General features: G+C 42.9%; 2 protein-coding genes across 5 annotated transcripts in view; one reads left to right on the top strand and one right to left on the bottom strand.

Moving 5' to 3' along the window:
- LOC135903681 (uncharacterized) overlaps window positions 1-16057 on the top strand; it is a 242064-nt gene that overhangs the window by 122578 nt on the left and 103429 nt on the right. The gene's annotated exons all lie outside the window — the stretch shown is intronic.
- LOC135903682 (1-phosphatidylinositol 4,5-bisphosphate phosphodiesterase delta-1-like) overlaps window positions 4428-16057 on the bottom strand; it is a 77474-nt gene continuing 65844 nt past the window's right edge. For all 4 annotated transcript variants that reach the window (XM_065434014.1, XM_065434009.1, XM_065434012.1 and 1 more), the window contains exons 15-18: window positions 15289-15474; window positions 12579-12742; window positions 8629-8764; window positions 4428-8235 (exon numbers count right to left, since the gene is read on the bottom strand). In XM_065434014.1, the coding sequence (XP_065290086.1) occupies window positions 7997-8235; window positions 8629-8764; window positions 12579-12742; window positions 15289-15474 (725 nt within the window). In that variant the 3' untranslated portion in view covers window positions 4428-7996. The remainder of the gene's footprint in view (window positions 8236-8628; window positions 8765-12578; window positions 12743-15288; window positions 15475-16057) is intronic.

Genomic DNA, 16057 nt, shown 5'->3' with positions numbered 1-16057 from the left:
GTAGTATGCTGTGTACCCGTTGCCGCAGAATTTCCACAAGAAGGTTACTAGAGAAAAAAAAATATGGCGCAGTAGTGTATTCTAGAGTTCCAATCACGTATGGCGGTTCTGCATGTCTGCATGGGATAGATGGGTAAAACACTGATTCTCATAAACTTAATCCTTTTTGCTTTCCAGCGACCTTTTGGTTTCGCTAGTTGGCGATTTTCATCGAAATATTGCGTTACAAGAGCGACAATTTGCAATGATTACTCATATCCGTAGAGGCTATAGTTACCTTATTGCTGCGTTAAAGAAAAGCGGTTGAAGGATAAACCATAAGTTACCCCACAAAAACGTCTGAAACCACAATCATTATAGAAATCCACGCGCACTCTTCATCATATTCCCGTGAAAGCTGAATGCTCACAACGCTAGAATTCTGTCTAATAATTTTCGTAGCAAACTCTATTCTCATTTCAATGTTTAACTTGATAAAATGTTTATGCGCGAGCAAATAACACCGACTTCTAACCCGCAAACGAAACAGTTGGAATTTCACTAAATGAATTAATAAGAGAGAACAAAAGTTAGAAACAGGGCTTAAACTGGGGGGGAGGGGGGAGGTGACTTGGTTTTCCCCTTCATTATTTAAAGCAGGGGCTCGGCCTCCCTATGGCAGGTAAACTGTAGCACTGCGGCACCCATTCGACAAGCGCTCGAGGTGGTTTTATTACCAGTAATGCGTTTTGCGGGGCAGTTCTAATTCTCCATTTTCTCTATTGATGATTTAATCGCGATTAATTGGTTTATGTAGGATGAGCAAAAAACAGGAAAGCAGGTATTGTCGTGTGGCGGCACGCATATTTCCTGAGGCACCGCACATGACGGACAAGCTATGGCATTTTTCTCTTCCATACGCGGGCATGAGCTATTGATCACGATAGTTTTTGTTTACGCGCACGAAAAATACACGAAACCCTGGTCATGTACTGCTTCGCTATAGAAAAGCAAGTTTGTTGCACAGAAAATAATCTATAGCAAAATTATGCTTTTGTGTCACCAAAATTGAAAGGGAACGAAAGACGCCCTAGGGCAGTGGTGGCTCGAGTAAAAGAGAGGAATCGTAACTAATTATCTTTGACGCCGTGTCGTCGGTTGGAAAAGTTGCCAGCGTACAGTCAACAACTGATTTTCCGGACGTTCGATAATTCGGACGGCTTCGAGGCGCTACGACGTACCCGAAAGAGTAAATTATCTATAACAACGCCTGAAATTTCGGACGCAAGCACCCTTCGCCGTCCCATTTTCCGGACTCCTTGCCGTGATCGCAGATCCAAAACGGCATTAATCAAAGCCACCACTTCCGCCGTTTTGATTACCTCGCCGCCTCGAACCGGCGCTCTCGCACGCAGATCCGCTGGCAGCCGCATCCACCACCGTGGCAACGCGAGGCCTAGCTCCTTCGACGTTCGCTATTAAGGTTTTTGCCGTTAGGTGCCGTATCTTGCATTGAAAGAATTCGCCGCTGTCAGCAATGGCACCGACTCCGCCTCTGTAATCCTGGCGATTGGCTTCGAAACTCGGAAAGCAGGACGCGCTGCATAATGCCGGTTCCCGAAGGGCAGCTTTGCCTCACCGCTGTAATGTTACGGGATGAAGCACACGTGAAGTGTTGCGGTGAAGCTTAATAAGCGTGGGAAGGGGCAATTGTCGCGGTACACAGTACGTATTCCCTAATTGTGGACGCGCGCACCCGCCGTCTCCTGCCACAGTACGAGCACCGACATGCCTAATAAGTGTACTGGCAGGCCTTCAGAACTTTTTCGGACGTGTCTGTGGCGAGTTGAGCCCTTAAGGGCAGTAAAAGACGTGCATTCATTTTTTTTTCGGACTGCTCGATTTTTCGGAAATTTTAGTGACCCCAGGGAGTCCGAAAAATCGTACGTTGACTGTAAGTACAACTGACCACGAAGATGCTTCAAACGGTCCGTGGGGAGAAATCGCGGCAGAACGAGGTCGAGAACAGAAAGGACTGTCGCATTAAGAAATGTTCCAGAAATGAACTGTGCCGCCTCTTCTTGAAAGGAGCTTGAGCTCAAAAAGGTATGGGTTGGCTGACGCTGAGATGCAGCTGACCCTCATCCAAACCAAAATAAACTTTTTAAGGCAGCGAAACGCAACATTGAGGCATTGTGCGTGGGCTAAGAGTATGTCGGGACAGCAGATGTTGACTTTCCAGCTGTTGAGAGAATCTCACTTGTGACGAAGTGCGGGCCTAATACCAATGAGCTTGCTATCAGTTTATAGGAATAGCTCATTTTCCAAAATATTTGCTTCTGTATGCCTCTTTATTTGTATTTTAAAATGCACGACTCGATTTGCAATGGGCTTTACCATTGTTTTTTCGAAGATATATTATTTGCTGTGCATTTTACTAACCCCTCCATTCAATTTTCTCATTTCGTAAAATAAACATTACTCCTTAATTACTATTCAAACTGGATTAAGACGTTTTGTTATTTTTTAATGTGCTTACTAGAGCGTGACAGCATCGGGCGACATGGTGTCAGCCCGTCTTGCGGTAAAACAATGTTCTGTGTCACTCAGGGAATTTTGCAAAAGCACTCAGGGAAAACCTGGAGAACTCAGGTAAATTGAAAATGTCAACTTTGTTAGACACCCTGTTAATGTTGTCATTAAGAAAGGATAGCTTCACGGCATGTTCGGGGAGCAGCAAAACCTTCCGAGCCAGTATAGGGGCGCAGTGCTTCACAACCACTCAAGTGGATCTTCTTTTCTTGGCCCAAAATTTCATCATATCCATATCTTCACCCTGTGTTTGTGGCAGTGAAAATTGCTGCTGGTTATTGAGCTTGTCAAAGTATTTCGACAGTGCTGACGAGAAAGTAGTTTCTGCAGAAGCTTAATTTTATTGTTGAGGACTTGTTGAGGATATACCTGGATTCCTTGACGTTTAAATTTTCCTTCCTTCTTGTAAAGCCAGGTTCTTAAACCAGTTTGTCATTGAAGCATCCTGGCGGTACTCTACTACTTTGGAACGAGGGTCTAAAAACATTGCCAAGCTTACTACTTGGTTAAATTTGGAGTTTGGAAACCGTGTTTTTAGGCACTCAGCCAGATTCGCAGCATACACAGAGGTTTTCACCTGGCGGCTGGTGTTGTCTAGGCACATGATGAGGCAGCGCGGTGTAGGTACTTGATCTGATAGTGTCGGGCAGAGCAGGAGCCCCGTGGCAGTACCGCTTACTTTTCATATGCTACGCTGCACGGAAAATCTGCTTCACCGCAATAGAGGTTGTATGCTTCGCCGCATAACATGGATTTACGACGGCGAAGCTGATTTGAAAACCAACAACAATTTTATGAGGTTAGAATATTCTTTACAGGGAAAGTGTATTTCGAATCAACCAGAATATTATACTATTCGAACTCATTATTCGAAGTTTCAACACCACTAGAGTCTTCAACATGCGCGAGGGATGATTCAGGGCCCCTTTGAAACGCCACTCAAAAGAAATATTATAAGAGTTGTGTTAGTAAATTACCCTTACGCAATAAAAGAAAGAAAAAAAAAGAAACGAGAGGGGAGAAAAAAAAACTTACCACAAGACGAGGTACCGGTCATGGTGTTTTCAGCATGGAATTCAAAAAGAAAGCTTTGATGTTCATTTTATCTTCTAATCACAGTGAAAATGACGTAAGTATATATATATATATGAAGAGTTCAAGAATGCTTTATTGATCCGAATTGGCTTAATAGTGTTTCTCTTAAGTGTATCTTTAATTGCATTCGGCTTCACATATTTTCACATGTACAGTGATATGAAGTCTGAAAACTGAAGTATGTCACTGGAAAATGGGCTAGCCCAGAGGTGGCAGAGAGGGGTTAAATATCAACCAGCTGTAAACTTATGTATTAATCAGCCATTGCAATGAATCTCGCAGGGCTCTTTATTTGAAAGAGAACTAAAACAAAGAACTCGACAATGAAGTTGTCCGCAAACAATACATCACCAAGGTGAATATGGAAAGAACTTCTGCAGAAGGAAATAGCTTGCTGGATAAGCAAGATTAATTGAAATTCACTGAACGTACTCATTCAAAAGCACTCAAAACTTCCGGTGTCGGTGCAGCACATGGAGATACCCCCACACAAATGACGTGCACTCAGGCTTGCTGTTCATATGATTCACCGTAGGTTCATGAATATTGTTTTCGTTGTTTTGCAAACAGAGTTTCTAACAATAATTTTTCAATTTTAACAATGACTTGAACAAAGACCACGTGTCACACCACATGTTTTACACATGTGGTCCGACTGTTGAATTTGTCTGCTGTGGCTCGTATTCTCAAGGTGCCACATTTTTGCTCTAAATGAAATTATAAACCCGGGAGGGTCACAAAAAAAGAAACGCAGTCCACAGTTCAATGTCGGCCCATTTTATTCACGATGTATGGTCACACGCTCATGTTTGTCTTAGAATGCAAGCTTTCACAATTAAAAATTATCTTAAACAACATATAATCAGCATACCAAACATCTGTTCACTCATTTTTATTCAGTATTGTAATTATGTAAAAACCACAGCACAACCATAATCAAACCAGAGAAACACATCTTGATTACATGCATCGCGATTGTAAAATGGTGCAGCAACAAGTTTTCTTCAGCCACACAATAACTTTATCCCTGTAAGAAAAAAAAAGGGTGCAAAATAGGCAAAGTAGATTACATTTTTATTTTCATATGGAAAACAGTGTTTGGGGATGCAGCAATAAACATAAAAATATAGATGTTTTGTGGAATATTCAGTCATTGAGGCAGTGAAATGTTGAGAGAAAAATCGAGACGGCACTGAGTACTGTGTACTATGTACGTGTTCTTGATTTGTTGCAATAAGAACAATAACACTTTTAAACTATACTCATAAAAGCACATAACTCATATTAAGTGCACCCTAGGCAACTCAAGATGCACCGCGCATCTTTTGACCACGACAATGGGCAATCATTAGTCAAAACTAGCAAAAGACTAAGTCAACCAACGGTGTTTTTGTATGTGAATAAAAGCTCAGAGCCACAGAGTCAGCGGGAAGAATGGTGCCAGTAACAGCTTTTCACATGGTGTGAAAAACCATCATTATGTGATAACAAAGAGAGAAAATGTACATGTAATATCTGGTTGATCCTGAGTTAGCCAGAAGGACATAACAAAATAATGTACAACATTACAAACAACTTTTTGGCACATAGTGACGCAGACAAGTCCATTATACAGCTCAAGCGAAGGACGCTTCACATTGACAACACACACTGCAATACACGAGCTGGGGGGCGGGGGGGCAGTGTAAATGAAGAAGTGCTGTGAAATAGATAGACATTGTGCAATGTTAAAGCAAGAGACCGAAGTTTCGCAGTCTTTCCTTAGCTGCTACCATGATTCATTGTATTCACCTGCTGAAGAACTTGCATATAATCATGATGTATATACTTGGAGATGTTTTTAAGACTAGTCCACTGCTCCAACTAATATTTTGCTAAGCAGCGTTGGCCTCGGTCAGTCCCGAGCGAGACCACATGATGAGTGCCGATGGCTACTCTGCCACATAACCGTTAAGGTATACACATTGATTGTGACAGTTACAATGTCATTGGGACACCCACTCCCCAAACCCATTGCAAGACCCATATAAAGAAAAAAAAAAGCCAGTCCACCTGTGTACAATGTCCTGCTTATTCTTTGTAAAGAAAGTTTTGAGCTGCATTGCTTTAATAGGCAGAACACGTACACCCAAAAGAACATGTTTACATGATGGATATAAATTTAAGACTATGTGCCCCCATTGCAACATGCCCTCCGCTGTAACTAGTGGAGGAGTATGTTACCTTGACAAGCCCAACTCGAGGCTCGTTCCAGTGTAGCTCTTGCATAAGCAACTATGTATTTGGATGTGTAGGTTCTATCAGTGCCAAATGGCTACAAACTATATAATCAGCAAAAGTTATCATTTTCTGCGCAGCCTAAAATTCAGGATTGCTGTTTGTGGCAGTGCATATTTTCAGCGCACCTGGTGTACCCTTTGACAGGCTGCATGGCCAAACTGAATGAAACTCAAAATTTTTTGCAGAACACACATCTAGTAATTTTCTTTCCCTCATGGCTCGTATAAAACATTCAGCAAAATCCATTGAAAAGCCAGCAGTGCTGATATCAGAATGTGTCATCCCGCATGACAGAACGGGTGGCGCTTACAAAGAGGTTGTAGCAAAATAGATTCCCTAGTAAACATATTCACATCACCTTGACGATTTGTTAGCTGAAGCATATATGGGCAGTGCAAAGGCACAGTGAATACAATGAATTTGTGAGATAAAAGGCACCAACAATGCTACATGACCAAATGTTGCTGCCATAAAAAGGCGAACCATTGAAAAGAAGAAAAAAAAAGTTCCGTATTTGTTTTATGGGACCAATTTATATGCAGCATGCAGTTTTCAGTGATCTTGTGCCTCTGACAATATGTCACGGTCGGAAACAACAAAATTTATGCATGAATCAATCACAACAAGAGGCGAGTCAACAGCGGCTAACATCAAAGAAAGTCTTTTTGGGTGCATTAGTGCACCATTTTGCTTGTTGCTTAGACTGCAGTATCTGCGATATTGGCCTGCATTTTCAGACTGCACAATCTCCAGGATCGACCCATATTTTTCGTTGAGTAGGGCCAGACTCGGTCCAGCCTTAGGCATGTTCAGTTTGAATGAGCCCATCTGGGCTTTATGTTAGCTTTTTTGAGCAAATTACTCTATAATACTGCTCTGTACATAGCTAAGCACTAAGTTTATGCGTCTTCTTTTCAGGCTTCATTTCAACGGCTTTTTCATTGTCCCGTCTGCAATAGAAAGCCTGAACAGTCTAATTTGACGAGATGAAAGTGGCCACATACACAGATCCCAAGAACGCGAAATTGATGTGAAGTCTCCAAAAAGACCCGACCTCGTCTTCTAAATTCCACCTGTCGGTGAAAAGGTGCTTTGAAAATTCTTTAATGTAACAAGCCAAGTATCAATAAGTATACAAAATGACTCGCAGATATTGCGAGTCTCTTTAATCTCCACAATCAGTATGGCCTCCATCTCAACCACTCTATATTCTCACTAATTTGCCTGGCTTGGGTATCCAGCCCACTCTTGGTTAAATACTGACTGCAGGAAATTCCAACTTGTGAAGTTGTTTGGATCAAATATAGGTTTCCCTAATGCTTAAGCTTCATTTAAGCACTTGCCTGCATGAGTAGCTGAAGCAGTCATTATTAGTCATTGTAGATAGCAAATAACTGTCATGGCATTGTCAGTGTGACTTTGGCATCTAATTCACAAATCAGCTCAGCTGGAAGCTGGAAATACTGGAATAATTGGAAAGTTGATAAAAAGGCTGCTCAAGGTGAACATAACTTCTTGCAAAGGACATTTGCACCTCAGACATTCCACAGCTTTCTACAAGAACATTGTCTTGAACAACACTCATGGTATGTGCAAACTTTCCAAAATCTCTGTGCATACGAGAGCTGCCTGAGGGCATTGTGTCAAGACACCTGCAGTGTCCTGGCCTGTACAAATGTTACAGAATAATAGGTTAGGCAACAAACCCAAATATGCGCATCATGTCTTCAAAACTGCTGCCTCCCATATTACCATAACTTCTCAAGTGAAGTGAAGTAAACCTCTGCGATTTCATCATCTGTAAAAGGCAGCATATTGGTGAACAAATGAGTGTATGATCAAACTATAGTAAAAAAAAAACATGCAGCCCGCTGTGTGGCAAATGTTGGTTAGCACAGAAGAAAAGAAACACTACCATGTGCAACACAAACACGCAGGCAGTTGCATAATGGAGTCATAATGAGGCACACTTTAAATGGCAAGGCTTGGAAAGCACGAAAAGTGCCCCGAGAGGTGTGCACTTCTCAATGGCAGTTCCTGATGTGCGCAATCAGGGCTTGCGGAAGCTGATGTGCACAAATATGCTCGCTGGCACCAGGGAGATGAAAGCGTTGTTGCAGAGCCGCACATGCCGATAACCCTCCCGTACTGCATCCAGGGGGATTGCAAACTTGGCCAGCTTCATATTCTTGCCCGTACGGCTCTCATCCTTGACCGTGAACACCAAGATGGCCAGCTCGGGGACGTGCACCGGCAGCTCAAATTTTTCCTCCCACGTTGGGTTGAAGCCTGCAAGGTATGCACAAACGAAGATAAAAAATTACACACCACAAAACAATAAAAAATAATAATAAAAATAATAAAATGAAAGAAATTTGGGGTTTTGCACGCCAAAACAATTTGATTATGAGGCACGCCATAGTGTCAGGGGACTCTGAATTAATCTTGCCTGCCTGGGGTTCATTAACATGCGCTTAAATCTAAGTGCACCAGCATTTTTCCATTTTTCTCTCATTCAAATGCTGCCACCACAGCCAGAATCAAGCCTGCGACTTCCAAGCTCAGCAGCAGCACAATGCCATAGCCATTAGGCTGCCCCGACAGGTGAAACAAACACCGATTACTTTGCTGCATCAAGTTGGGGTCAGTGGCATGCAAGATTGGAAGACCCAAGTGACTCACCATTGTTCCTGACGAACCTTGTCTTGACCTTCTGATTGTCATGTGGATGTCCAAATACTTTGACGACGACATAAGGGTCCACAATTTCACCGTCCGTGGTCTCAAGGGGCTTGGGAAGCTGCTGGCCACTGAGTATCTGCGACGTGGATTTGAATCCAGTGTGAACATTAGAGAAGCAGGTGAAGTACATGCCTCAGCTATGATGTCCCAATAATTAAGCAGAGGAGAAAGCACTGGCTGGCCTGAAGATGAAGTTAGCTATAATGTCTCTAAGCAAAAGCATTGTCCTACTTGTTCCCTGCTGCTCTGTAATGCCCATCATATAGGTAGTTTCAATGATCACTGAAGACAATTCTCGAGAGACCTTAAGAAGTGCTCAAACAGTGAAATTTTGGTATCAGTTAGAATATAAATAGAGTAGAGTCAAAATTATATATATTTCAATTTTCAAAAAGGTTTGGGCCGTTCACTTCGCAGATACCTCGCCGGCAGCCATGCTCTCAAAAGTCCGCCAACTCGCGCTACAGCGATTCCTACACAGCAGTGCGGCTGTTGCTCTCGTTGCAAGTATTGTGTTTTGGTGCATATAACGTGCCTATAGCACAAGCCGCACTGCCGTGAAGCCACATTTTTTAATCTTGTCACTCATGTGGTAGCTCAGTGCATGTGTGCCGCCTAATGCAGCAATGAACAGAAGTCCTCCATTTAATGAGCTTCCTTTATTTCAAACTCTGTTTAATTCGAAGAAATTTTTGGGCCCTTCTGAGTTGGATTTATTGAGATTCAGCTATTTAGGCTACGAGCTTCAAATATAAAATTGAGTATTCAATATTTTTGTTTGAAATTAGTAGCTGCGCAGTGGACAGCATCTATCAGACTTCTGTGCAACAAATTGTATATAATAACCTGTAATCAATTACTTTTGTTTACTCTCAAACATTCACTTTAGTTCCAAGTTATTTTTTTCTGTAACCCATTATATGCAACCTGTTGCTTTATTGATGAGGCAACATGTAACAGGCAAAGTATCTTGGAGCACTTGCATTTGGCGGGAACTACAGCAAAATGCCTGCAGTCATGCCACATGGCTGCCTCACGGATGCACATGTTTAGACAGGCAAACCTGGCCATTCAGTAGTTAGTTGTTTCCTCATGTTAACACTCCACCAGATGTTGGCCAATGAATTGAACTGGCATTGCCATCGCTCCATAGTGATGGCCACTTCACATGTCTATGCCAAAAAGTCAGCTACAAACAATTTCTTTCATCTTGTAATTGGCCCTATTGCAAGCACTTTCTCTAAGCCCCTGTAACAATGAAGCAGTGTGATTGATGGAGGATTGGATGCAAGTATCGCAGCATTGAGTAACCACAATCTTGTGTGAAGGTGTTCATATAGTATAACTCTGCCCATCCCTCCAGCATGCACATTTAGCAAGTTTTAAGTATCCCTGCTGACACATTTATTAATTAGAAAACGACAAAAAGTTGACTGACAAAAATTTTGAAAAGTATTTACTAGTGAAGATAAATGACGTGAGAAGGGCTACGGAGGATGCATTGAAAATCCAGGCCACATTGTTTTATTTAATGCATTTGTGCAATGAGAATAAAGGTTATCCCCCCATGAGAAGAAAACTTACAGAATAATAAAAATGGTTTTGGAGCGCATATGGCAGGCATTACCAAATCATGACTGGGAGCTTACCACTGCCGTTGAAAAGAAAAGTGTACAATGACTGCAGTTTATCAGTACTAAGATATAAGGCAGGGACTCGTAGGTTAACAAACCAGCTTCAAAAAAAGTTAAAAGACCGCGCAAAGAGCAATGGAATGAAAAATTATAGATGTAACATTAAGAAACACAAAGAGAGCAGTGCAGATATGAGAGCAAACAAGGATAGCCAATATTTTAGTTGACATTAAGGCAAAAAAAAAAATGGAGCTGTGCAGGGCCATGTAATGCGAAGGTGGATAACCAGTGGACCATTAGAGTTACAGAATGGGTGCCAGGGAAGGGAAGCGCAGTGGTAGACAGCAGTAAATTAGGCAGGGTGATAAAATTGGGGAATTTGCAGGTGCAAGTTGGAGTCAGCTAGCACAATACAAGGGTAATTTTAGATTGTCAGGAAAGGCCTTTGTCCTGGCAGTGGGCATAAAAATTCGCTGCTGCTGCTGATGATGATGAATAAATGTGAATGAGGCATAGTAGTAATTTGATTACCATTTGTAGTTAGCTACTTTTGTGGGGCAGTAATTGGTCCCTGTAATCAATTAAATTTTAACGAAGTAATTGTTATTGCCATCAGTTACTTTTTTCTATAACATTTACAAGTGTATTATGCATGGATGCTTTTTCATAGTATGCAGGCTCCAATAACCACTGTAACCCCATGTATACTCTACCATTTCAATAACTCTAAATCACTAAATAGATATTTGAATTGAATGCTTTGTTTAAAAGAAAAGCACTTCATTCATATTTGACATGTTGGATATTGCATAAACATAATTTCAAGAGCAGCTGATGCGTGCTCTGGCAATATGCACCTAATTAGATCCTATCTTAAGAGCACACACTAGCACGATGTGAACTCCGATTTCGCTATTCAGAGACATTTAAAGTTCAGAAATACTTTTATGAGAAGACCAGCCAGGCAATTTGAAAGAAATTTATTACAATCGAGAAAGAAAGTTAAATTCTATTGACTCCGTGAAGCAGAATTTAGATTTAGGGCCTGGAATATTTTACAAAATTCCAGAAAATCGGTAAAGAGAACGAATAGACTTTATGAAAGTGAGCCGACGACATAATCGCCCAAAGTGGGCGGCAGGCCTAGTCCAGAATGCTGTGGCCCTGAGCCGATAGCTTCTCATCAGCAAGTTTCAAGAAAATGGAAGCACAGAGTTTACACATCTGTAACTCTGCACCAAAAACAGATATTGCAGTTCTGTGAATTGCATATATTAGAGCATGTAAAGGCAAATCTGATTTAGGAAGTTGCAGCCGACATGAAATTGTTGCAATGTTTATGAGGGTATTGCAGAAGTCCTAGTCACAAATTAGTGGTATATTCCAGAGCAGTGGATAACACATCAATTTCTTCTCCTTTTGACTATTTAGTGCAGATTAGGTCATTGTGATAGTGCTTCTCCCTGCTGAGTTGTAAATGTAATACTTGAGTTATCTGAAATTTTGCAATCATTAGGAATGTTCTTTTACATTGGCGAACTGAAGAAATAGTATGTTTCTGATGGCCACTAGCTCATAGCCTTTCTTTTTAATGCAACAAATTTCATCATAATCGGCGCAGTACGTTGCTGAGGAAAGTAATTTCTCTTATTATCATGTGTTTAACTAGTCTGAGTGGTGTGGTGCACAAATCAGATGAGACAGTGTGGTGCAAAATTGAGGTAGCAAGGTGCTGGTAAAACTGGGTGTTTTTCCTTGTGTGCTGACTCAGGTACAGTCGGAAGGGTACAATTAATATATGTGACAGAGTACTACATGTGCTATTCTGCACAGATTCCGCATTCTGTACGTGTGTTTCACAGCAGCCAGGTTCGCATGAGTCGTAAGGTCCCATGTACATCTCGAGTCCCTGCATTGTTGCCGGTGGTGGTTCTGGAGCTGGAATGATGTTGTACAGACTGTTAACTGATCAAGTTAGTGGTGTTGCAAATGTCCCAACATCTTATGCAGGCCTGTTCATAACGTTTGCAGTTGTGTACATCTTTTGCATTTGTAGATTCTGCCTTGCGATTCATGATGAGTGACTGCATGCATGTGCACTGTAAGAAATGCAACTGAGACTTTTTATTATGGTCTAAAATACAGGGATCGAAAAAGCTAAGGCCAAATAAGCAAAAGGCCACTTCTGTCTTGGAGGTGCATGCCTTGAATTTTTTTTTTTAGGAAGGATTGTTCATAGGCTTTTCTTTTTCTTACCCTCAGAACGAGTATCTTCTTGAGAGATGGGTCAGGAGAATCCATCCTGAAGCTTCCTTTGCGGAGGAACTCTGGCATCAGCACATAGCCGCAGTGGCCATTCAGGGAAAATTTCGCTTCATTCAAGAACATCTTCTGGTCCCAGCTCTGGTAGTTCAGTGCCACTGAGGAACAAAAGACAGTCAAAGGCAAAATGAAGGCATCCAAACACACAGTGTTGAGTTTCTGAAAGGGCATTTTCTAAAGATTATGTAGTCAGTTGCAAGATTCCACGATTGAATCAGGGCGCACCAAGGTTATTCTTAATGAAGGACTAAGGCAGTATTGTGCACACAAGTGAAGCATAGGATGATTCGTGGACATAGTTTTATAGCCAGGTACCCTAGCCAAAGAACATGCAATTGGATACGTAGCTTTCTCCAAAGCAGACCAATTCAGCTCCATGGCAAGGCACCGGGATGGAGTCCGAAGACCTATTACTTGGATAGGGGAGTGCCCCAGGGCTCCATCCTCGGACCTATGCTATTCAATCTGGCCATGACACGTGTGGCAGAAAGTCTTGAGCGAGACACTTCAGCCCGTTTTACTATTTACGCCGACGATATAACAATATGGACGGAAGCGGCGGATTATTCTGACATACAGAGCATGCAAACTGAGCTGCAAGCAGCGATCCTGAGCCTTAGCAACACTTTAGATAACCTCGAACTGCAACTCTCGCCAGAGAAGACAGAATTGATCAGCGTAGACGGAAAGAAAGCAACCAATGTAAACATGCAGATCACTTGCACATCGGCCAAAGCGATATTACGTCGGCCAATGGACAAATTAGGATTCTTGGAGCGCAGATTGCTAGCTGCAACAGCCCCCAGCTATGGATTCGCACACTAAAGCAAAAATGGAGACCGCTGTTGCACTTGGTTAGACAAATATCGAGCAAGTATGGCGGAGCGTGTCAGAAAGCGTGCCAAACGCTTGCAAAAGCGGTCGCGGTTGGAAGGATTCTTTACGGGGCACCCTTGTACGAATTCTCTGAACGAGACCTCGGTGACATCGAAAAGTTACACAGGGCCACCCTCCGTACGATCACTGGGCTACCAAAGCACACGAGGAACGAGGACCTGCTCAAGCTCGTAGCGATTCCACCCATACGGGACATAATCAGTGAAGCACGAATTCGAATGCGATCCCGGTTGGAAAACACGACCCAAGGAAAACAGATCATGGCATGGGATAAACAAGTCCATGCGAAGCCAGAGCCCGCGGAAGCGACCATAACGCCACCATGGGAAGCACCACTGGGCGTACGGAGGCAACAACGCCCTATCGCCAGACGAAACGCGGAAGCTAAAAAATATTTGAAAAGAGATTGGGATTAAACACGCCGCAGCACACCACTGACATCTACACGGACGCTGCAATCACAAACGACATAGCAAGCATGGCCTGGGTTAGCACATCTGCACCCCAACACAATGGCTATCACACATGTCAGCTTCCTGGGGGTGCAACCTTGCACGCTGAGCTCTTAGCTATATGGGGAGCGGTCAACACCATTCCCATTGACATGGGAGACATTGTAGAGCAGAGTGTGCGGAATAATTATCGGATCCTTACTGATTCGTGCGAAGCAGTGGCCGAATTAACGGGGCCTACGACAGATGATGCGGTGGCCAACGACACCAGAAAAAAGCTAAAGAGAATACAGGACAATGGGACAAATGTTGAAATCCTATGGACACCGGGGCACACCGGCACGGATGGGGGAAACGCAGCCGCTCACGCTGCTGCCGCGCAAGCGGGTGAGCTTGATTACACGTACAGCTCCCCACACTCCATTTCCTCGCCAAACCCCGCGGACCAAAACCCATACCTAAACATATTGGCGGCAGGCTCTCCTAGCAGAGCACTGATGCATTACATTCGTACTAAAATAAAAGCAGACAGTAAACGGAGATTATTAGAAGCTACACCAGTACATGTGTTTGACGACAAGGGAGGGCTTACCCGCGCGGAAGAGGTTTTCTTGAATAAGGTTATGGCAAACGCTGCGTACACACCACACATACTTGAGAAATGGCACCAACGCAGACAAGCTACAATTACGAAGACTTACACCCGATGTACACATTGCCAGGAGTCATGCAGAGCAGACTTGCAACACCTCATTTGGAGCTGTGCAGCTTTTTCACAAGGGAGATCCAACATTCAGCATCTACTACACGGAGACATTAGAACATTAGGAATTGCCATACAAACTAACCCTGAAACACAGAAAGCCATTGTGACGTATGGCAGACAAAGTGGCCTGTTTCGAGTAGTGTAGAAGGGGTCGATCAGTCCACGTGAGAGTGGCGGAACTAAACATGCGCCTGAGCCTGCATAAAGTGGAAGATCCCAGACTGAGATGAAGTGTTTCAGCCAACAGTCTGGGTACCCACATTCCCTTCCCTCCTAATCCCCATCAGCGGCCTAGAGCCGTCCCCTTCCTTAAAATAAAGGCTTTATTCATTCATTCATAGTCTTCATGCCATGGGATCAATACTAGAGGCCACACTGTGGGTATCTATACTAACGGCCTTCATGATGCCTAGCAGTAGAGTCAGCAGCAATATCTCAAATTGTGGAAATTAGAATTGATCAGTGATTCCTTTTTCTTTTGATATAGTCATTTACTTGAGTGCAGGAAAGTTTCAGCCAACAGACGCACCAATCTGGCAGCCAACGTTCCAGAATTTCACAGGGTCGTAGTTGCTGGAGTCTGTCCTGGTTCCCTTGGGATATATCCTGGACAGGTGCTTGCTGTTGTGGCGAATTAAACTCTGGGCACCTTCTGGAGTTGATGAGATCTTGCTGGCCTTCACTTCGCTGAAGGAGGCCATTTCATTGAAGTGCCCTGAAACGATTAAATACACGAATGGTAAATTAGCAAAACAAAATGCATGTGAATTTGAAGAGACATAAAAGCTGAACGAGAAGGCAGAGAGCTTGTCCTGAGGAACATAACTGTGCTGGGTGAAAAGGGTGAGGGGAAAAAAGGAATAAGGTGAGCGACAATGACGACAGAGGCACGAGGCAAAACATGCAGCGGGCAAACCTATCCATAGTCTTAGAGGCCAAGCCTACGCTTTTTTAACACATTAAGTAAGGCCTTCATGGCCTGCAGCTTGGCCAAGGGCCCAATACAGTACTCTGACAACATTTTGTTGTTGAGGCAGGCGCAAGCATAAGTCAGCCTCTCTAGATATTCCATGTGGTGAGGGCAGTCACATATATGTAGCACATGCTTTATGGTATATAGCACAGCTCACAATCTGGAGACTGAATTAAGATATTTCCATGGTGAAAGTGAGAATATAAAATTCCAGTCATTTGACTATCAAAGACTGATATCAGTACTATAGTCTGTTCAATAATCCGCCATATTATTTCTAATGGCAGCTCAACATTCACTGATGAAAGTCCGGTCAAGAAGATAA

Source organism: Dermacentor albipictus, chromosome 9 (genome assembly GCF_038994185.2).
Source record: "Dermacentor albipictus isolate Rhodes 1998 colony chromosome 9, USDA_Dalb.pri_finalv2, whole genome shotgun sequence".
NCBI lineage: Eukaryota > Metazoa > Arthropoda > Arachnida > Ixodida > Ixodidae > Dermacentor > Dermacentor albipictus.
Note: the sequence above shows the minus strand (reverse complement) of the source record. Positions and strands in the feature narration are given on the sequence as shown.